The sequence below is a fragment of the Papio anubis genome, chromosome 19, assembly GCF_008728515.1.
Source record: "Papio anubis isolate 15944 chromosome 19, Panubis1.0, whole genome shotgun sequence".
NCBI lineage: Eukaryota > Metazoa > Chordata > Mammalia > Primates > Cercopithecidae > Papio > Papio anubis.
In genome coordinates this window covers 29002408-29025092 of record NC_044994.1, presented here as the reverse complement: position 1 = coordinate 29025092, position 22685 = coordinate 29002408, and the positions used below count along the sequence as shown (strand labels likewise).

Here is a 22685-nt window from a genome sequence, read left to right as displayed (position 1 = left end):
CTCTTTCAGCTAGATCCCCAGAAATTATTTTCCAATTAAAACTCAGTCAAAAATAAATGAGTTAAAAATAAATGAGTAATTCTTAAATATACATAAACAAACACAAAATGATTCACAGTAACTTAAATTTTCTTTATAGAAAAGGTAGGGAAGATTAAGTTGGTTAGAATATCATTTAAAAATTCAAAATTATAGACACTTCAATACGAGTACTTTAAATAAATGCTGTAGAAAGTTAATTCTTCCCTCTATTCATTGTAAGCAAGTGTATTGCAATCACTAGTGTCTCAACGTGAATTCTAGTAACTCTAACACTGACCCTGACCAACATTTATAGGGGAAGCATCCACTTCTCATACTGCCATTTCAAAGAATTAGGGGCACAGCTCACTAACCAACATATTTTCCCTGAGTCAAAGATGAATTCTTCCAAAAGAATTGGAAGACACTTTATCCATCAATGCTTACTTAGCCCTACATTGACATGTACAGAGGAGGGAAAGCCATTGAAAAACTCAGCAAAAAGGTCTTCTACCGGGAGTTTGAGTGTCAGTCACTGGTATCAAATACGTGACACTTATTTTCTTATCTTTTAAGAAATGTTCTCTGGTTATCTGTAAAAGTATATTCTTTAACTATGAAATCAAACTCTGAAGTGTAAAAACATTATTAAAACAATATTGTCATTTTCATCATTGTCAAAAGACATTCTTATAATTCCAACTAACTGGCTGGAATTAATGTACAAAGTACATGGATTAATTCCCTAAAGGAACTTACAGTTTAAGACTAATATTTGGTGGTGACACATAGGTAGGCAAATGTAGATGCAAAATGCCCAAATCAGGGAATTATGAGAAAAGTGAAAAAACAGCAGCAATAATATCAGTCACAGTAGCTTCTACAGCAGTAGAGATGATCTTGATGACAGCAACTATGTTTAAGGAGTGCATTTTATATATACTATTGTACTGATCCTTACAACCACTCTATAACACAGTTACTTTTACCATTATCTATTTATAAATTACTAAAGTGATGGCTGAGCCAGGCACATAACTCTCTCAAGGTGACACATTTTTCATTGGTGAACACTGAATTTTATCATAGCTAGGTAGAGAGTACAAGTAATAAGGCATATTGTTAGAGTAGGAGACAAAGGTAAATATTTATAATTAGCCTTGATTTTTAATCATTATACATATACTACTTTGCTCCAAAAATGATTTAAGGTGTCTTGTCACAATCATGAATAATATTCTGGATAAATCTTCTCTGATCAATCTGGAAAGTGCTCACAAAGATAATACCCTTTCGAAAGCTGTTACTGACAATCATGTAGTAGCAAGGTGGCAGAACGAATCATTAATTACAATTTAAGTAAATGTCAATGTCATGCCAAATTTATTCTAAACTGACAAGCTTGTCCCAAGATTCTGAACTACTGTAACAATTCTGTGCTACTCATTTGGTATTCAATTGGATTGCCTTTCCAATATTTTTCTTGAACATTCTGAGCACTATAAACAACGGCTTGTGTACAGCAGATATTAATTCATGAGTTTAGTTGAAGTGAAATTCCCTGAGGCCAGGCGTGGTGGCTCATGCCTGTAAGTCCAGCACTTTGGGAGGCCGAGGTGGGTGGATCACCTGACAGGAGTTTGAGACCAGCCTGGCCAACATGGCGAAATCCCATTTCTACTAAAAATACAAAAATTAGCTGGGTGTGGTAGCAGGTGCCTGTAATCCCAGCCATTTGGGAGGCTGAGGCAGGAGAATCCCTTGAACCCGGGAGACAGAGGTTGCAGTGAGCCAAAATCACACCACCGCACTTCAGCCAGGGCTACAGAGTGAGACGCTGTATCAAAAAAAAAAAAAAAAAAAAAATTCCTTGGGGCAGGTAAATGACAAGCTCAGTAAAGATATATAAAAGTTAAAATTTTATATACATATATATATATATGAGATTGTGAGTAATATAGCGAGCCAAGATCAAGTCTTGCGTCTTTTAATATCCCTCACATAGAGTTTTGTGCAGAGTAGAGGGCTTAGTAAATATGTGCTCAGACAAGAAGAATGAAACTCAATTACAGAACACCATTACACATTAAACAATAAGGTGCTAATTTTGGACATATTCAATAACAAATTATTAGTTATGTGAAAAAGAAACCAGACCTAGAAATTTTAAGTAGTGGGATTTTGACTGTGTTATAATGAAAAGTCAGGGTGTGGATAAATGGAAAAGTAGGACAGAGAGATTTAAATCAGAGGAAAACGTAGAGCTTGAGAAAGAAACATGAATGATATACTGAAAAGATCTCAAGGAAACAAATCTGCCTTTTGGAAAAAAAACTTTATTTCTCAGGAAAAGTGGGACAAATGGGTAGAGAGGTAGTTCCAAATTATAAAAGGCTTCAAATTCTAGGTTGAATAAACATAACCTAATACAAAATTATCAGGGGTTTTTAAAATTCAGAAGTGGCACAATAAAAGCAAAGTCTTAGGAGGATTCATTTGAAATAGATATTCTTGTTATATGATACTAATGTGCAGAAGGTTGAATTTCAGATAACCCAAAAGTGATAAAATTACATAAACCTAAAAAGTAGGCCAGAGAGTAGGGCAACTTTCAGCCTAGAAATATAAATTGTGATACCGATTAATTAAATGCATAGATTTATGGTCCTAGTTCTGGGTTGCACCAGCTAACTATGATAAAACATGGTGGCAGTAAGCAGGAGAACTAGAGGTGAAAGCTGTTCAATTAAAAATGTCTTGGCGGGGTGCGGTGGCTCATGCCTGTAATCCCAGCACTTTGGGAGGCTGAGGTGGGCGGATCACTTGAGGTCAGGAGTTTGAGACCAGCCTGGTCAACATCGTGAAACCCTTTCTCTACCACAAATACAAAAATTAGCCTGGTGTGGTGGCGTGTGCCTGCAATCCCAGCTACTCGGGGAGGCTGAGGCAGGAGAATTGCTTGAACCCGGGAGGCAGAGGTTGCAGTGAGCCAAGATCGCACCACTGCACTCCAGCTTCGGTGACAGAACGAAACTCTGTCAATAAATAAATAAATAAATAAATAAATAAATATCTTGAGTCTCTGTTTCTCTGGGCATCTCACTTGGATTTGGATTTTTTTTTTTTTTTTTAATTATCTTGATTGGAAATAACTTTGTTTTAGGATGAGAGCAACATAAGGATACATGAAATGGCAGACCTACGACTGGGATGAATAAAGGCACCAGAAACCAGCATGACTAGTTCTTTTTTTTTTTTTTGAGACAGAGTCTTGCTCTGTAACCCAGGCTGGAGTGAAGTGGCGTGATCTCAGCTCACTGCACTGCAACCTCTGCCTCCTGGGTTCAAGCAATTCTCCTGCCTCAGCCTCCCGAGTAGCTGGGATTACAGGTGTCTGCCACCACGCCCAGCTAAGTTTTATAGTTTTAGTAGACACGGAGTTTCACCATGTTAGCCAGGATGGTCTCGATCTCCTGATCTCATGATCCACCCGCCTGGGCCTCCCAAAGTGCCAGGATTACAGGTGTGAGCCACTGCGCCCGGCCAAGCATGACTAGTTCTAAAGGTGGCCAGTGTTACAGCTGGGTACTGTCTGATAGTTTGGATATATTTCCTTCACAAAGGCTAACCAAGAAGACTGAAAATGACCCAAAGTAAATAAAGTAAAACATTGGGGCTCCTAAAGCCAGAAAGCAAATAACTCTTTCCAAGGATAATACCCATCTAACCAAAAGGTTGCATTGTAGTCAAATACCAACCACTTTCTTTTTTTTTTTTTTTTTTTTTTTTGAGGCGGGTCGGCTCTGTCGCCCAGGTTGGAGGTGCAGTGGCGGGATCTCAGCTCACTGCAAGCTCCGCCTCCGGGTTTCGCCATTCTCCTGCCTCAGCCTCGGTAGCTGGGACTACAGAAGCCAGCCACCTCGCCCGGCTAGTTTTTGTATTTTTTAGTAGAGAGGCGAGGTTTCACCGTGTTAGCAGGGATGGTGCAGTCTCTTCCGACCTCGTGATCCGCTCCCGATCTCGGCACCCAAAGCTGGGATTGAAGCAGGCTCCCAGCCAACCACTTTCAAGTAAAGGAACTCAATACATGAGATGAGAACATGGTCAGCTTAAACTGACAATTAGCATAGAGAGATCCGGGTTCCAGAAAGATCTCAAGCTATTTTATGTGAGTAGTTTTCCAGATGGTATACGTTTTTATAATTTAAAAAAGTAACAAATTTCAAAGGTAATAACAGAAAACAGGCATTCTCTGCCTATCACCAAAGTATACTGTGAACCTTCCTGGTCATTTTGCTTTCTTAAGTACTTTTGTTCAATCCACAAAAATCTAATGTTTGAATAAAAAATAATAAAATATAACTTGATAAAATTTAATTCACACAGTTTCTGGATAAATGAAATTAGAAGAAAATTAGAAACCATTAGACTTATTGAGCTGTTTTTTTTTTTGTTGTTTGTTTGTTTGTTTTTGAGACAGAGTCTTGCTCTGTCACCAAGGGTGGAGGTGCAGTTGGTGCAATCTCAGCTCACTGCAACCTCCACCTCCCGCATTCAAGCAATTCTCATGCCTAAGCCTTCTAAGTAGCTAGGATTACAGGCGCCCACCACCACACCTGGCTAATTTTTGTATTTTAGTACATACAGGGTTTCACCATGTTGGCTAAGCTGGTCTCAAACTCCTGACTTCAGGTGATCCACTCGCCTTGGCCTCCCAAAATGCTGGAATTACAGGCATGAGCCACCATGCCCGGCCTGAACTTTTACATATGTATTTGCTTTCCATTATTTAATAAAAATCTCTAGGGACTTACAGTTCTGAGACGTGATGAAATAGCTGCACTTCCCTCTACCCCTGTACAACTAAAAATCTTAGACATTATACTTGAAACAAACATAAGGATACTGTAAAGGGTAAGAAACGGAGGCCAGAAAAACAACAACATGGTGAGTTTCCTGGGCTTTGTTTTTACCTTGGAAATCTTGCATGTGGGAGAAGCTGGCAACCTAGAAACTCTAAAGTCATAGAAGAAAAAATAGACTGCTCTCTCTGTCTAAAGGATCAGGAAAGGAGCAGTCTATATTGACAGAAAATTTTTAGACAATAACTGTCCTACTGCAGCCAAACATCATGGGAAAAACTGTGGTCTCACTTCCCTCATTCCCACCAGCAAAGGTCCACTGGGAGGCTAGACTTCCATTTTCCAATGGTTCAATGAGACATCTTAAATCTTCACTGGGGTGGTGTTAGACAGCCAAGATCAGTATCTCACACCATAAACTGAAAATGTCCAGAATGCAATAAAAATCACTCATCATACCACAAATGAAGATAATCTCAACTAGAATAAAAAGACAACCAGCAGAAACTAGTGTCAAGATGACATAAATGTTGGCATTATCTGATAAGAACAGTAAAGCATGCATCATAAAAATGCCTCAAAGGCACTTATGAATATGCTCTTTGAAAGGAAAAGAACAGAAAGTCTCTGAAAATAAAGAGAAAACATAAAGAAGAACTAAGTGGAAATTTTAGCTCTGGAAAAAAGATAACTGAAAAAGACAATAAGTAAAATTTAAAAACTCAATGGACTGGCTCAAAAACAGAATGAAGAGGACAAATGAAAGAACCAGAAATTTGAGAATAGAACAAGAGAAATTGCACAATCTGAACAACAAAGAGAAATAGACTAAATACACACAAAAAAGCCTAAACAGAATGTCAGAGACATGTGGAACATTTTAATAGTTGCCATTCTGACTGGCATGAGATGGTATCTCACTGTGGTTTTGATTTGCATTTCTCTAATAATCAGTGATATTGAGTTTTTTTCCATATATTTGTTGGCCACATAAATGTCTTCTTTTGAGAAGTGTCTGTTCATATGCTTTGCCTACTTTTTGATGGAGTTGTTTTTTCTTGTAAATTTGTTTAAGTTCCTTGTAAATTCTGGATATTAGACCTTTCTCAGATGGGTAGATTGCAAAAATTTTCTCCCGTTCTGTAGGTTACCTGTTCACTCTGATGACAGTTTCTTTTGCTGTGCAGAAGCTCTTTAGTTTAATTCGATCCCATGCGTCAATTTTGGCTTCTGTTGCAATTGCTTTCGGCATTTTCATCATGAAGTCTTTGCCCATGCCTATATCGCAAATGGTATTGCCTAGGTTTTCTTCTAGGGTTTTTATGGTGTTGGGTTTTACATTAAGTCTTTAATCCATCTTGAGCTAATTTTTGTCTAAGGTGTAAGGAAGGGGTCCAGTTTCAGTTTTCTGCATATGGCTAGCCAGAGATCATGTCCTTTGCAGGAACATGGATGAAGCTGGAAGCCATCATCTTCAGCAAACTAACACAGGAACAGAAAATCAAATCCTACATGTTCTCACTCATAAGTGGGAGTTGAACAGTGAGAACACATGGACACAGGGAGGAGAACAACACACACCAGAGCCCATTGGGGAGTCGGAGGCAAGGAGAAGGAACTTAGAGAATGGGTCAATAGGTGCAGCAAACCACCGTAGCACCCGTATACCTATGTAACAAACCTGTACACTCTGCACACATATCCCAGAACTTAAAGTAAAATTTAAAAAAAATGTGGAGCCATAACAAAAGACTGTAAATTTATGTCATTAGCTAGCCAGAGGAGGGCATGGGGTTCAAAAAGTATTAGAAAAAAAAATTAGAGAGAGAAAAATTCCTAAATTTGACAAAAGACACAAAACTATAAATCAAGAAGCTGATCAAAGTTTTTATAGGATAAAGAAATCCATGTGAAGACATATCACAGTGAAATTTCTTAAAACTAAAGACAAAAAAATCTTTAAAAAGCAAAAGAGGGCCGGGCGCGGTGGCTCAAGCCTGTAATCCCAGCACTTTGGGAGGCCGAGACGGGCGGATCACAAGGTCAGGAGATCGAGACCATCCTGGCTAACACGGTGAAACCCCGTCTCTACTAAAAAATACAAAAAACTAGCCGGGCGAGGTGGCGGGCGCCTGTAGTCCCAGCTACTCGGGAGGCTGAGGCAGGAGAATGGCGTGAACCCAGGAGGCGGAGCTTGCAGTGAGCTGAGATCCGGTCACTGCACTCCAGCCTGGGTGGCAGAGCGAGACTCCGTCTCAAAAAAAAAAAAAAAAAAAAAAAAAGCAAAAGAGAATTAATTACATTTTATGTATAGAGAAAAATAATGCAAATGACTGTGGAAAACATTGGGGGCAGAAGAAAATGCCACATTATTCAAGTGCTGATAGAAAAGAAAAAAAGCAACCCTGTCAACTCAGAATCCTATATTCAGCAATGGTAATATCCTTTAGAAATGATGTAAAAATGAGAACATTTTCATATGAAGCAAAACTACTGCAGGCTTACCCTAAAGAACAGTTAAACAGAGCTCTAAAAACAAAACAACAAAACAAAAGATAAAAGAGGAAATCTTGGAACATCAGGAAGGAAGAACAATAGAAAAAAATAGAAATACAGATAAATATAATAGATTTTTTTCTCTTCACTTTTCTAAATTACTCTAACTTATTTTAAATTTGATGATTTAAACAAAAATTATAATATTTTATGATGTGGTTCTTAATGAGAGACTCTAGGTTTTTTTGGGTTTAGTCTATTTCTGTTGTTCAGATTGTAAAATTTCTCTTGTTCTGTTCTCAGTGAGAAACTCTTTAAGACAATTATAAATGGGGGAGGGTAAGGGAACTTAAAGGGAGATCAAATTTCTACATTTAATTTAAACTGATAAAATATGACACCAACAGACTTTGATAAGTTATGTGTGTATAACAGAATATTTAGAGCAACCAATAAAACAAATCTATTCAAAGAAATATACTCAAAAACACTACAGTGGTTTTTTGGTATCCTCAGGGGATTCTCCCATACCAAAATCCCATGGATTTGCTCACGTGATATGTATGTATATATAATCTTTGCACATCGTCTGGTATAATTTAAATCATCTCTACATCACTTATAATACTGGTAATACCTACTATAATGTCAATGCTATGTAAATATTTGCTATACTCTATTTTTTATTTATAATAGTTTTATTGTTGCATTATTTATTGCTCCCAAATAATTTCAATCCACAGTTGGTTGACTCCAGGGATATGGAGGGCCAACTATATGGGAAATCATATACAATTTACATTAAAAGTAAGTGTCTGGGCCGGGTACGGTGCCTCATGCCTGTAATCCCAGCACTTTGGAAGGCTGAAGTAGGCAGACTGGTTGAGCCTAGCAGCTCAAGACCAGCTTGAGCAAAATGGTGAAACCCCATCTCTACAAAAAACACAAAAATTAGCTGGGCATGGCAGCACACGCCTGTAGTTCCAGCTACTCAGGAAACTGAGGCAGGAGGATCACCTGAGCCCAGGAGGTCAAGGCTGCAGCAGTGAGCCGTGATCATGCCACCGCACTCCAGCATGGGCAACAGAGTGAGAGCCTGTCAAACCAAAAAAAAAAAAAAATCAAAAACAAAAAAGTAAATTTCTGAACATGACATACCAATTAAAAGAAACTGGCTGACTTAAATAAATGCTGTGTCTAAGAAACTGAATTCAAAATCACAACATACATATGGTGAAAGTAAAAGGATGGAAGAACACATATCTTGAAAACCTTAATAAAATGAAAGTAAGAATGGCTATATTAATATCGGGTAAAGGAGACTTTAGATAAAAAAAGATTACGAGGTAGGTGGATCACCTGAGGTTAGCAGTTAGAGACGAGCCTGGCCAACACGGTGAAACCCCATTTCTACTAAAAAATATATATACATACATATAAACTAGCCAGACATGGTAGTGGGCGCCTGTAATCCCAGCTATTCGGGAGGCTGAGGCAGGAGAATTGCTTGAACCCAGGAGACGGAGGTTGCAGTGAGCCAACACAGTGCCACTGCACTCCAGCCTCGGTGACAGAGTGAGACTCCGTCACAAAAAAAAAAAAAAAAAAATTGGGACCGAGAAAGACATTACATAGTGACAAGATGGTCGACCTGCCAAGAAGACATAGCAAATTTAAATGCATAAGCAGCAAAGAACAGAGGTATAAATATTTAAAACAAATACTAATAGAACTAATAGGAAAAATAGATAATAGATATATCATAATTGTACCTGGAGATTTCAAAACCCCTCTGTCAATAAGTGATAGAAGTAGGTAGAAAATCAGCAAGAATATAGAAGAATTCAACAATACTGTCAAATAATAGGATCTAATTTACAGAACACTCCACCCAACAGCAGAATATATATTCTTTTCAAACATCGTGGAACATATATCAAGACAGAACATGCCCTAGGGTCCTTAAACTTCAATGAGTCTGAAAGAATGAAAATTATACAGTGTGTTATGTGAGCACAGTGGTATCAAACTAAAAATCAGTAACAGAAATAAAACAGGAAAATCTTTAAGAACTTGGAAACTAAATATAGCACTTCTTTTTTTTTTTTTTTTTTTTTTTGAGACGGAGTCTCGCGCTGTGTCACCCAGGCTGGAGTGCAGTGGCGCGATCTCGGCTCACTGCAAGCTCCGCCTCCCAGGTTCACGCCATTCTCCTGCCTCAGCCTCCGAGTAGCTGGGACTACAGGCGCCCGCCACCACGCCCGGCTAGTTTTTTGTATTTTTAGTAGAGACGGAGTTTCACCATGTTAGCCAGGATGGTCTCGATCTCCTGACCTCGTGATCCACCCGCCTCGGCCTCCCAAAGTGCTGGGATTACAGGCTTGAGCCACCGCGCCCGGCCCCTTCTAAATAACCCATGGGTCAAATAGGAAGTTTCAAAAGATACCCCCAAAAAACACTGAATTGGATAAACATGAAAATGCAACATATCAAAATTTGTGGGACACAGCTGAATCAGTGCCAAGAAGGGAATTTAGAGCACTAAATGCTTCCAGTAGAAAAGTGAAAAAGTCTCAAACCAATATGCTTTCATCTTAACAAATTAGGAAAAAAGAAGAGCAAAGTAAATTTAAAGCAAGCAGAAGGAAGAAAATAATAAAGAGCAGAAACCAATGAAATTGAAAACAGAAAAATAACAAAAACTAAATGAAACAAAAAGCCAGTTATTTGAAAGATAATTAAAATGAACAAACCTGTGGCAAGGTAGATTATCCAATAGATAATTTGAATAGCCTTGTAAGTATAAAGGAAATTAAACTTGGAATTTACAGTCTCAAAAAATAAATCTCCAGGTCCAGATGGTTTCACTGGAGAATTCTACTAAACATTTAAGGAAGAGTTAACACCAATTCTACACAATCTTTTCCAGAAAGCAGAAGCAGAGTAAACATGTCCCAACTCATTTTATGAGGCCTGCATTACCTTGATACCGAAACAAGACAAGGACAAAGCGGGGTGGGGGGGGAAAAGGAAACCAACAGAACAATATCCCTCATCAAAACTAATGCAAATAGGCCAGACACAATGGCTCACGCTTGTAATCCCAGCTACTCAGGAGGCTGAGGCATGAGAATCCCTTGAACCCAGCAGGTAGAGGTTACAGTGGGCTAAGATCACGCCACTGCACTCCAGCCTGGGTGACAGAGCAAGACTCTGTCTCAAAAAAAAAACCAAAACAAAACTGATGCAAATATTCTCAACAAATATTAGTAAATGGAATTCAGTAACATTTTTAAAATCATACATTATGACCGAGTGGGGTTTAATTTCAGGGATGCAAGGCTGGTTTAATATTTAAAAATCTATGTAATTCACCATATTAACAGGGCAAATAAGAAAAGCACATGATCATAAAAGATACTTGACAAAATTCATAAAAGGTATTTGACAAAATTCAACATCTATCTATGATAAAACTTTATATAATCCATAACAGAAAAAGTAGATAAATTGGACTTTATTAAAATTAAAAATTTTTGCTCTATGAAAGATCCTATTAAGCAATTGAAAAGGCAGAGTCAGGAGCAGTGGCTCAAACCTGTAATTCCAGCTCTTTAGAAGGCTGAGGCAGGAGAATTGTTTAAGTTCAAGACCAGTCTGGGCAACAGTGAGAACCTGTCTCTACCAAAAGAAAAAACAATTAAAGATAAACAAGAAAAGACAAGCTACAGACTGGGAGAAAATATTTGCTACTCACATATCTGACAAAGGACTTATATCTAGATATATGAAGAACTCTCCAAACAGCAAAACACCCAAATGATCCAATTAGAATATGGGCAAAACTGAAGAGAGAATTTACTGAAGAAGATAGGAGGGCAAACAAGCACACACACAAAAAGATGTTCAACATCATTAGCCATTAGTGAAATGCAAATTAAGACTGCAATGAAATGTCACTATACACATATTAGAAGAGGTAAAATAAAAATTAATGACAATACCAAATGTCAATAAGGATGTGGAGAAAAGAAACACTATATAATAACAAAATAGCAATTTAGCTTTTCAAGCACTGTTCTTAGGAAGAATTGTTAAGGGAAGAACAGCCCACATGTGGATAGGTTTATGAGAGTTTGTCATTCAACAGGTCATGCTTCATGGCCAGAAAGGGTTAAATTTAGAAGACTCCCATCACTTGTTATATTTTATATTATGGCAGGTAGACATAAATTTGGAATGATGACAGCTAATCTCACTGCTTTACAATCTAATTCCACACCCCGAAATCTCAAGCTTTTACTTAATGCCTAATATTGTCCACAATGATATCAAACAGCAAAGGATTCTGCATAATGGTAAGATCATTTTAAAATGTCTTTGGAACCCAGCAAAAATTACACCAGACTGCTCAGAAATAGATATTCTAAGCTATCAGTTTGGAAGACAAGGTAATCTTTGAAGTCTTTCAAAGAATAAAGGGGAATTTACTTAGTAGACATAATTGATATGCATCTTGAGCAAGCCAAGATCCAGAAGAACCTCTGGTTCTACGTATCTGCTATAGTAATACAGCAATTTTACACTGTGTTCTCCAAACTACAGACATTGTTAAAAGAAGAGGCAGGACTCGGCCAGGCACGGTAGCTCACGCCTGTAATCCCAGCACTTTGGAAGTTCTAAGCAGGTAGGGTAGATCACAAGGTCAGGAGTTCAAGACCAGCCTGGCCAAGACGGTGAAACCCCGTCTCTACTAAAAATACAAAACTTAGCCAGGTGTGGTGGCAGGCGCCTGTAATCCCAGCTACTCAGGAAGTTGAGGCAGAGAACTGCTTGAACTCGGGAGGCGGAGGCTGCAGTGAGCTGAGATTGTGCCACTGTACTCCAGCCTGGGCAATAGGGCAAGACTTCGTCTCAAAATAAATAAATAAATAAAAAGAACAGGCAGTACTCACCAATTGTAATCTAGTCGAGACTGGTGAAGCTGTTGCTGTTTTAGAAGAAGCTTTGTCTCCTGCTGGGCCAGCAGATGCTGAAGCCGTTCCTTTTCAATTTCCAGCTCCATTTTCTGAAGCATCAGTTGCTGCTTTCTATCTTCTGAGATCTGCTTTTTCAAAGTTTCATTTGGTTGCAGCACCCCTCCACCATGCAACAGAGACGCCCAAGAAAGCCCACAATAACTGCATGATTCTGGATGTGTCTTAGGATGTTGAGGGACCGTGTTTGTAGAATGGCTCTCATGAACATGATCTGCAGCAAGTCTATGACCACAGCATTGAGTAGGAGTAGGCTTAAGGTGTGGACATTCCTTCATGTGCAATTCTTCTTGTGGCATTTTCTCTGTTGGGACTGCATCTACTGGTTTTCTCCCTGGAGATTCATAATGACATGTTGTGGTCTCTGATGGTATCTTACCTAGATCATCTTTGGGATGATGAAGGGTTACTGGTTTCAAAGAATTATTCCTAAATGCTATAAGGGATTCTGAAGCTGAATCCTGGATTGCAGACTTAGGTCTTTGCTTGGTTTGATAGTAGGTCTGCGGTCTGGCTACACTCAAGTAGGAACCATCCAGTTCCACAGATGAACACTGGAGAGTGCTTTTTCTACTGGATACCTAGAAAGAACCACAAGATCACCTGTCAAATAAGAACACAATAAAACAAGTTCTTTCATTCAGTTTTTCAGAAATCAGTGATATATGTTTACCAAGCCAAAGCTGTTGTTTTGTCTTAAATATTAAATTATAGCGTTCACACAGTTAAACAGACTTGTGCCCCAAAGCTACATCCATTATCAAACAATCTACACTTCAGTAAATCCATATAAAGATAAGAAAAATAAGTTGCTGCTACATGTTGCTTAAGCAAGATCTTTGGTGATTTCAGGAGTTGCAAATAATGAGTTACATAAAATCAATTTTGAGAAGAGGTAAAAGCCTTAAACATTAACATCTTAAAATGTTTACTTTTGAATACTGAGCCAAGAAATCCAATCAGTCACCTTAAATATTCTTTGGCCATTACACAGCATGAGATTTGATGTAAAACATTTCACCTTATACTGAATAGAATGTGACTTACTGGTAGAACTTTGATGAGGTTTTATAAATATCTTTACAGAACACAGATAAAACCAACCACTTTCAACAAAATAGGATTCTAATCAAAAGCAGTTAAATACAAAAAATATTTAATTTCACCTACAAACATAAGTGATTTTTCAATTAATCTATTCAAGTGATTAGTCTGATAGAATTTGGGCAGAAAGGAAGCAGTTGCAAATTATCTCTGACATGTCAATAGAGTCAGATTTTCCAACATTTTAGCTGTAAGTCTGTTCTATCAATGAGAACAAAACTTAATCTATATCAGTGATTCTCAAACTTTAATGTGTAGCAGAATAACCTGGAGAGTGTTTGTTAAACATGAAACTATAGCTTAATCCCCAGAGTTTCCAAGTCTTTCTGTCTGGAGCAGACTCAGAGAATTTGCTCATGTTGCTGATCTGGGACCACACTTTGAAAACTGTTGGTCTGTATCATGGAACATCTCCATCTCCCTTACTGTTGAGCTTAGCCTGGGAAGGTTGAGTTGTTATACTTAGCTCATCTCTGAACATCGTTACTTAGTATGACTAAGCAGCTTTTCTTCACAGTGTATTTCAGAAACATGGTATATCTAGATTCCAGGTTGTCCAAACAGAAATATTATAGTTTAATGTAAATGTTGTGTGTGTTACAGATGAGCAACTTGCCCATGAAGGTGGACACTTGTAATTAACAAAATAATAATGAAAGATAATGATCAGACTCTTTCAAGGGTAGCCCTTTATAACATAAAAACTTCCCCTCAATTTAGATCTGGAGCACAGCAAAAAAGGGCCTCCAAGTCCAATTACTTAACTAGCAAGATGGGTTGTTTGAAAACGTGTTATTCCTACCAGCTGTTATTTCTTTTGAGCAGTCAGAGTATAACCTTTAACGCAAATCTGAAAGGAACAAATCCACTTGTGGAGGGAGAGGCCTTGTTTTCCAAGGCCTATTTACTCTAGATACATAGATTCAGTCTTTAGTGAAAGCTAAAGAGAAGATAAGAGAAAGAAACTAAGCAGACCTAAACAATTGAAATATCTGACAGCTTCCACTAACACTTCATCTTCCCTTAGGCTTTCATTCAAAGTCCATTTACGTTAACACTTTACTTTCCTGCCATTTTCTATTTCTATTCAAACAAATCCAAAAAATCTTCTGTGTACCGAACACTTATATTAACCAAAGAAGAAAAAATTCTTAATCTTCTATCCATATCCTTTGAAACAGTCTCACTTTTCATGCACAATTATTTGAATGCTAAGGGAATCTTATTTGCTCAATGCTGCAACAGAAATACGACTTCTTCAGTAAACAAATATATTACAACTTCTGTATTAGTTTCCTACTGTGGCTATAACAACTTAGCACAAACTTTGTGGCTTACAATAACACAAATGTATTATCTTACAATTCTGGAGGTCAGAAATTAGAAATCTGTTTCACTGGGCTGAAGTCAAGATGTTGGGAAGGCTAATTCCTTTGGCTCAGAAGACAGAATCAGCCTCCTTGCCTTTTATAGCTTCTAGTGGTCACCTGTATTTCTAACTTTTTATAGCCCTTCCTCCATCTTCATGGTGTATCACTCCAACTCCTGCTTCCATCATCATCACACATTGCCTTCTCCTCTGACTCCTTCTGCTCCTTCTTAGAAGGACCACTTAGATTTGATTGGGCCTACCTGGGTAATACAGTTAATCTCCCCCTCTCAAGAGCCTTAATCACATCTGCAAAGTCTCTTGCATTACAAAGTACCTTGTAACACATAATGTGACATTTGGGAATTAAGACATGGTCATATTTGGGGGGTGCGTATTTTCAGGCTACCATGCCTATTGTCAAATACAAAGTAATTTAAAACAATTGAAATGGCTAGCTACTCCACAGACACAAAACAAATGAATGAGAATAAATGAGATCCCTAGTATAAGGGGAGAAAAATCCCACCAATTTATTTCGCAATAGTTGCAAATGATGGACTGATGGGTAAAAAGTATCAACTAACAGAGATACACAGCTGACATCATGTTTCTTATTCTATGATAAAAGAATGAAGGCTATTACAGTGATTAAGATTGTAACTGAATGACTGTAGCAATGCTAACGGATTTCTATTTAAATGAGAATGCGTCACATCTGAGAAGACTTGCTCTTCTTCAAAGAACACATGCAATCCCGTACAACAAACAGATGACAAGCAATAGAATGTGGACCAGTGCTGGGCAAAATTTCTAATAAGCTACTTCATAAAAAAATTAATTTATTTTACATCTAAAGGGAATCTCTAGTCCACATTAATCTCTCCTACTCTGAACTTCTACAGTACTTACTGCCAGTACATACATTTATCACCTGCTACTTAGTATGGTAAACTTTTACCAGAAGGTCAGAAATTACTAGACATATATATATATATTTCAAATGACAGCTAAGTTTTTAAAAGGTCCAGAAATTAAAATAGTTTATGTTATATATTCAAATCCATATTTTATAGTCTCATTTTTGTTTCAAAACATTATTTACATATGTCCATTTTTAGGTGCTGACATATTCTACACTTACTTTAATGGTACTAATTGTGAAATTATCCACAAAATCAAATATCTGGAATAATTAAAAAATTTTTTCAGGTAATGTTTCATGTTTTTGAGAGGTAGTACAGCTTAATTATTTTAATGCACGCTTTGCTCAGAGAGCAGTGCTCTGTCAATTACCTGCTGGGTTACTATGCATGTACAATAGGCAGAATTCTAAGATGCTGCCCATGATTCTCACCCCCTAGTGTATGCAATCTTTATTATCTTCTCTCCTTGCGTGTACGGAGGACCTGTGAATCTGACAGGATATAAATCCTGTGATTATATTACATTTTATGGCAAAACAGACTTCATATGTAACTAAGGTTCCTAATCAGTTGACTTTGAGTTAATAAAACCGGAGACTCTCCTGGGTGCGCTTGATCTAATCAGGTAAGCCCTTTAAAAGAAGGTCTTATCCTGCTCCCTCATCCCAGGTTGGAGATTCTCCTGCTGGCCATGAAGAAAGAAATTGCGATGTTGTGGGAGGGCCAATCAAGTGGCAAAAACACCTGGAGCAGAAAGCAGTCTCTGGTCAACAGCTAGTAAGTAAATGGGACATCCATCATACAGATGTAAGAAATTAACTTCTGCCAACGACCATGTGAATTTGGAAGAGGACCCTGAGTGCCAGATAAGAATGTAGCCCAGCTGAACTTTAATTGCAGCATTGTTAAGAACCTAAGCAGAGGACCCGACTAAGTTGTGCCCATACTCATGACCCACAGAAACTGTTGTGAGGTAATAAATCTGTGTAGCTTTAAATTACCAGGTTAGTGGTAATCTGTTACACAGCACTATAAAACTAATATAGCACCTTAATCAAATTGCCTAAGCCTCAGGTTCCTCATCAGTAAAACAGGGATTAAGAAAAGCATCTATTTCAAAACTGAATGTGGTGGTGAGAAAGATGGGCAGTTATCAAGGGCACCAATTTATAAAAGTCCAATTTACAAAAAAGAAAAAAACCCACTCATATTTCTTTCAAGGAGAACATTGTATGTGGTGTGTAGATGAGGTGGGGGAGAAATCCCCAAAGGGCATGTTCAGTTACAACAGGTTATAACTAAATTTCTTCTAAAGTGAATGAGTTCAGTAACTTACCTTTATTATGCTAAAGTTGAGTTTGCAAGTCAGGCCAGAATTGAATTGCTTGAGATAACAGAGAAGTTATTTATTTTTCTCTTTCATACAAAAGATGTCACTCTTACGCTAACATCTTGCACTGCCTCTTAGGGTTCTTGTAATGAGTAAATGAAGTAATTCATACAAGTGTTTGCACCATGTCTAGGTTAGTATTCAAAAGAATGTTTCCCATTATTATTATTATTAGTATGATTCTTGTCATTGAATTCTCACTTAACAGTTTTGAAGGCAAGAGCTGTATTTATCCCTCTGTATGCATTGCACTGGGGCTTGCACACAGACATTCTCAATAAGCATAGTCTGCTATATAACCTTAACAGAAAAATTCAAGATGGGGTATGGGTCACAGTAACTAAAGGAAGAGGATGAGAATAGAAATTGAAAACCCCCTGTAAGAATCTGAATATAAAAAGTTAAGCTATTTTATTAGTAGAGTTGAAGACAGATGTTGCCTTTAGGACACAAGGAAGTAACAATGGTCCTGAATGAAAGAGATGTATTTTTCTTTCTGGAGTTGCTCCAGGATTTCTATACTTGCAAATATAACATCTCTTAACTAAGGCTTAAACCAACGCAAACTCCCAAATGGCTGCCTCTGGCATATGGGTTTAATATGATTGTTTTCCGAGATACAACACTAACTTAGAAACCAAAATTTTTTTTAAACATTGAGGCATAATTTACAATAAAATGCAAAGATCTTCAGTGTACAGCTTGATGAATTTTTATATTTGTATCTATCTGTGTAACCACCACCTAGATCCAGTTATAGAACATTTCCATTACTCCAGAAAGTTCCCTTGTGTCATTTCTAGTCGATAGCACCTCCTCAGACTCCCAGGGATAACCATCATTCTGACCTCCATGACCACAGATTCATTTTGCTTATGCTAAACCTCATATAAATGGAATCACAGAGTATGTCACTCTTTTGTGCCTGGTTTCTCTAGCTCAACCTAATTTTTTAGCTTCTTCTATGTTGTGTGTTTCAATAAACAGTGCATTCTTTTTATCACTGGGTAGTGTTTTTCTTTTGTTTTTCTTTTTTTTTTGAGACGGACTCTCACTCTGTCACCCAGGCTGGAGTGCTGTGGCGCGATCTCGGCTCACTGCAACCGCCGCCTCCCAGGTTCAGGCGATTCTCCTGCTTCAGCCTCCTAAGTAGCTGGGACTACAGGTGCATGCCACCATGCCCGGCTAACTTTTGTATTTTAGTAGAGACAGGGCTTCACCATGTTGGCCAGGATGGTCGCGATCTCCTGACCTCATGATTCACCTGCCTCGGGCTCCCAAAGTGCTGACATTACAGGCGTGAGCCACAGTGCTCAGCCCGCCCCACAGTATTTCATTGTATGAATATATCACAACTTATTCACTCTTTTGTTGATGGATATAAAATTGTGTCTAGTTAGGGGTTATTATGAATAAAGCATGTATGAATAGTCTTATATTAGGCTGGTGCAAAAGTAATTGCATTTTTGCCATTAAAAGTATGATAAAAGTCTTTGTTTTAGATATATGCATTTATTTATCTTGGCCATAGGGCAGGCATATGTTTAACTTTATTAGGCACTGCCAATCCAGTAAGTTTTCCAAAGTGGTAGTTTGATTTCACATCCCACGAGTAAAGTGTGAGAGTCCCAGTTGCTCCGCATTCACACTAACACTTGGTAGTGTAAGTGTTTTTATTTTTAGCCACTTGGTGTGTGTGCAGGGAAATCTCATTGTGGTCTTATTTTGCATTTCTCTTATATGTCATGATGTTGAACAACTTTACTTATGCTTTTTGGTCATGTGAATGTCTTATTTTGTGAAGTGGTTGGTGAAAAAAAGACCTTTAAATAATTCAAAATAAGTTTAAAAGAGATGGAAAATAAAAAATGAAGGTCAAGGAAGAACTTTGTACAAATTATTTCTCTAAACAGTCACCTTCACTGACCATTGAATGCCCTACATTTTCCAAGAATAGCCTGTCATCACTTAGGCTATTTATTATTATTATTATAATACTTTAAGTTCTGGGATACATGTGTAGAATGTGCAGGTTTGTTACACAGGTATACATGTGCTATGGTGGTTTGCTACACCCATCAACCCATCATCTACATTAGGTATTTCTCCTAATACTATCCCTCCCCTAGTCTCCGTCCCCCAACAGGCCCCAGTGTGTGATGTTCCCCTCCCTGTGTCCATGTATTCTCATTGTTCAACTCCAACTTATGAGTGAGAACATGCAGTGTTTGGTTTTCTGTTCCTGTGTTAGTTTGCTGAGAATGATGGTTTCCAGCTTCATCCATGTCCTTGCAAAGGATATTAACTCATCCTTTTTTATGGCTGTACAGCATTCCATGGTGTATATGTGCCACATTTTCTTCATCCAGTCTATCACTGATGGGCATTTGGGCTGGTTCCAAGTCTTTGCTGTTGTGAATAGTGCCACAACAAACATACGTGTGCATGTGTCTTCATAGCAGAATGATTTATAATCCTTTAGGTATACACCCAGTAATGGGACTGCTGGGACAAATGGCATTTCTGGTTCTAGATCCTTGACGAATCACAACACTGTCTTCCACAATGGTTGAACTAATTTACACTCCCACCAACAGTGTAAAAGCATTCCCATTTCTCCACGTCCTCTCCAGCATCTGTTGTTTCCTTACTTTTAATGATTGCCATTCTAACTATTCTAACTGGTGTGAAATGGTATCTCATTGTGGTTTTCATTTGCATTTCTCTAATGACCAGTAAAGATGAGCTTTTTTTCTTATGTTTGTTGGCCACATAAATGTCTTCTTTTTATAAGTGTCTGTTCATATCCTTTGCCCACTTTTTGATGGGGTTGTTTAATTCTTGTAAATTTGTTTAAGTTCCTTGTAGATTCTGGATATTGGCCCTTTGTCAGATGGATAGATTGCAAAAATTTTCTCCCATTCTGTAAGTTGCACTTAGGCTATTCTTAACTCAGAGCTTACTTTGTAGTATGCCAAATGTTTTTACATATTGAACCTTAATTCTGTAAGGTAGTTATTATAATTACCATTTTACAGACGGGAAATGAGGTTCGATGAAGCAATACAACTTTACCAAGGTCACGTCAACATTGCATGTGAGATATAGGAAATATCTCGCTCTGTTACTAGTCTTCTGTTACTCTATACTGTTCCTACTAAAAAAAAAAACCCAACTTCTTTAACGTGAAATATAATAGAGAAATGTTTACAAAACAAATATGAACAGCTCAGTAAATAATCACAAGGCAATACCCGTGTAACCAGTATCCAAGAAAAAAAAAAACACAACTTGCACACAGAAGACCCTCCCAGCCCCACACAGTTAGTACCCTCTACCTCTCCAGTCAAAGGGAACGACTATTCTGACTTTTAGGGGAGTTAACTTCTTTTCTTTGAAACTTTTGTGCTTAAACATTCATACTAGAGTTCAGTTTTACCTGTTTATTTATTTATTTATTTAATTAACTTTTTTTTAAAGAGACAGAGTCTTGCTCTGCTACCCAGGCTGGAGTGCAGTGGCATGATCTTGGCTCACTGCAACCTCTGCCTCCTGGGTTCAAGCAATTCTCCTGCCTCAGCCTCCTGAGTAGCTGGGACTACAGGCGCACGATGCCATACCTGGCTAAAGTTTTGTATGTTAGTAGAGAGAGAGTTTCACCGTGTTGCCCAGGTTGGTCTCTAACTCCTGAGTACAGGCAATCCGCCTGCCTTGGCCTCCCAAAATGCTAGGATTACAGGCGTGAACCACCGCGCCTGGCCTGCTTGTTTATTTTTTAAGTATAGATGGAATCATATGATATATATTCTTTTCTGTCTGGCTTCTTTCATCTAACATTATATTTGTGACCCTTATCTATGATGTTGCATGTAGCTAGAATTTATTCATTTTTATACCTATGTTGCAGAGGAATGTGGAGTCCTGATAAGTAAGCAACAACGAGGGAGGGGTCTCAGCTGGGGGAAAACAATTGCTCTGAGAGACAGCTAATCACAAACAACCTGCTAGGTCAACCAAATTACTCTGCACATAACCCAAGCAGCACAACCTCATTCCACATGTAGCCCCTATAGTACGACCCTAGAAAGCTTCCCTACAGTCCCTGCCTCTTTGCAGACAGCCCTTCTCTGTTGTGCTGTCTGTTGCACCCTTGCAACATATATCCATACCTTCTCTAATAAATCTGCCTCTCTTTACCTATGACTGTCTTGGTAAATTCCTTCACCACCTGTGATGCTGGCCTCAGCCAGTTGCAACCATGACAAGGTTGGCAAACTTTTTTTTGTAAAGGGCCATACAATAAACATTTTTGGCTCTGCAGGCCATGAGATCCTTATCATAGCTGCACAGCTCTGCTTTTGTAGTGCAAAAGCAAGAGAGATAATACATGGACAATATTTGTAGCTGTGTTACAGTAAAACCTTATTTATGGGCACTGAAATTTAAATTTCATGCAGGCCGGCGTGGTGGCTCACGCCTGTAATCCCAGCACTTTGGGAGGCCAAGGTGGGTGGATCATGAGGTCAGGAGATCGAGACTATCTTGGCTAACACAGTGAAACCCCATCTCTACTAAAAATACAAAAAAAAAAAAAAAAAAAAATTAGCCAGTCATGGTGGCTGTAGTCCCAACTACTTGGGAGGATGAGGCAGGAGAATGGCGTGAACCTGGGAGATGGAGCTTACAGTGAGCTGAGATCACACCATTGCACTCCAGCCTGGGCGACAGAGCGAAACTCCGTCTCAACAACAACAACAACAAAAACATATATATATAAATAAATAAATTTCATGCAATTTGCCAATTTCATGAAATATCCTTTTCCCCCAAACACTCAAAAACGTAAAAATCATTCTTAGCTCATGGGTTGTACAAAATCATGCAGTGGGCTATATGTGACCTGCTGTAGTTTGCCAACTGAACTTGATGATTATACTAAATATTCTTTCAACTGAAGAATTCTATGAATAGGCATTAAAGAATTCTATGAATATGCTCCAAACCCAGTAAGAAAAGTGAACAATATGACTTGAAATGTACTACATATTTACATTTTTTTCTATGCAATAGAAATGAGCTAGATGAATGAACAAATGACATTTAGCAGAAAAGCATGTAGGGGGATATACAAAGGCTAAAAAAACAAACTTTATAATTAAAAAAATTTAGACAGGAAAAAAATCTACAGATTACAACAGATAAAAAAGTTAAGTTCACAGTGATAGCATATTAGGATTTGTCTTATATAGGCTGGGCGTGGTGGCTCATGCCTGTAATCCCAGCACTTTGGGAGGCCAAGATGGATGTATCACTTGAGGTCCGGAGTTTGAGACCAGCTTGGCCAACATAGTGAAACCCCATCTCTACTGAAAATACAAAAATTAGCTAGGCATGGTGGCACGTGCCTGTAATCCCAGCTACTTGGAAGACTGAGGCGGTAGAATTGCTTGAACCCAGGAGGTAGAAGTTGCAGTGAGCCGA

The 22685-nt window shown here is 38.2% G+C and overlaps 1 protein-coding gene across 11 annotated transcripts in view; it reads right to left on the bottom strand.

Annotated features, from left to right (window-relative positions):
- Positions 1-22685, bottom strand: part of KIAA1328 (KIAA1328 ortholog) — a 384673-nt gene that overhangs the window by 136535 nt on the left and 225453 nt on the right. For all 11 annotated transcript variants that reach the window (XM_031658950.1, XM_031658942.1, XM_031658943.1 and 8 more), the window contains one exon: positions 12335-12996. In XM_031658950.1, the coding sequence (XP_031514810.1) occupies positions 12335-12996 (662 nt within the window). The remainder of the gene's footprint in view (positions 1-12334; positions 12997-22685) is intronic.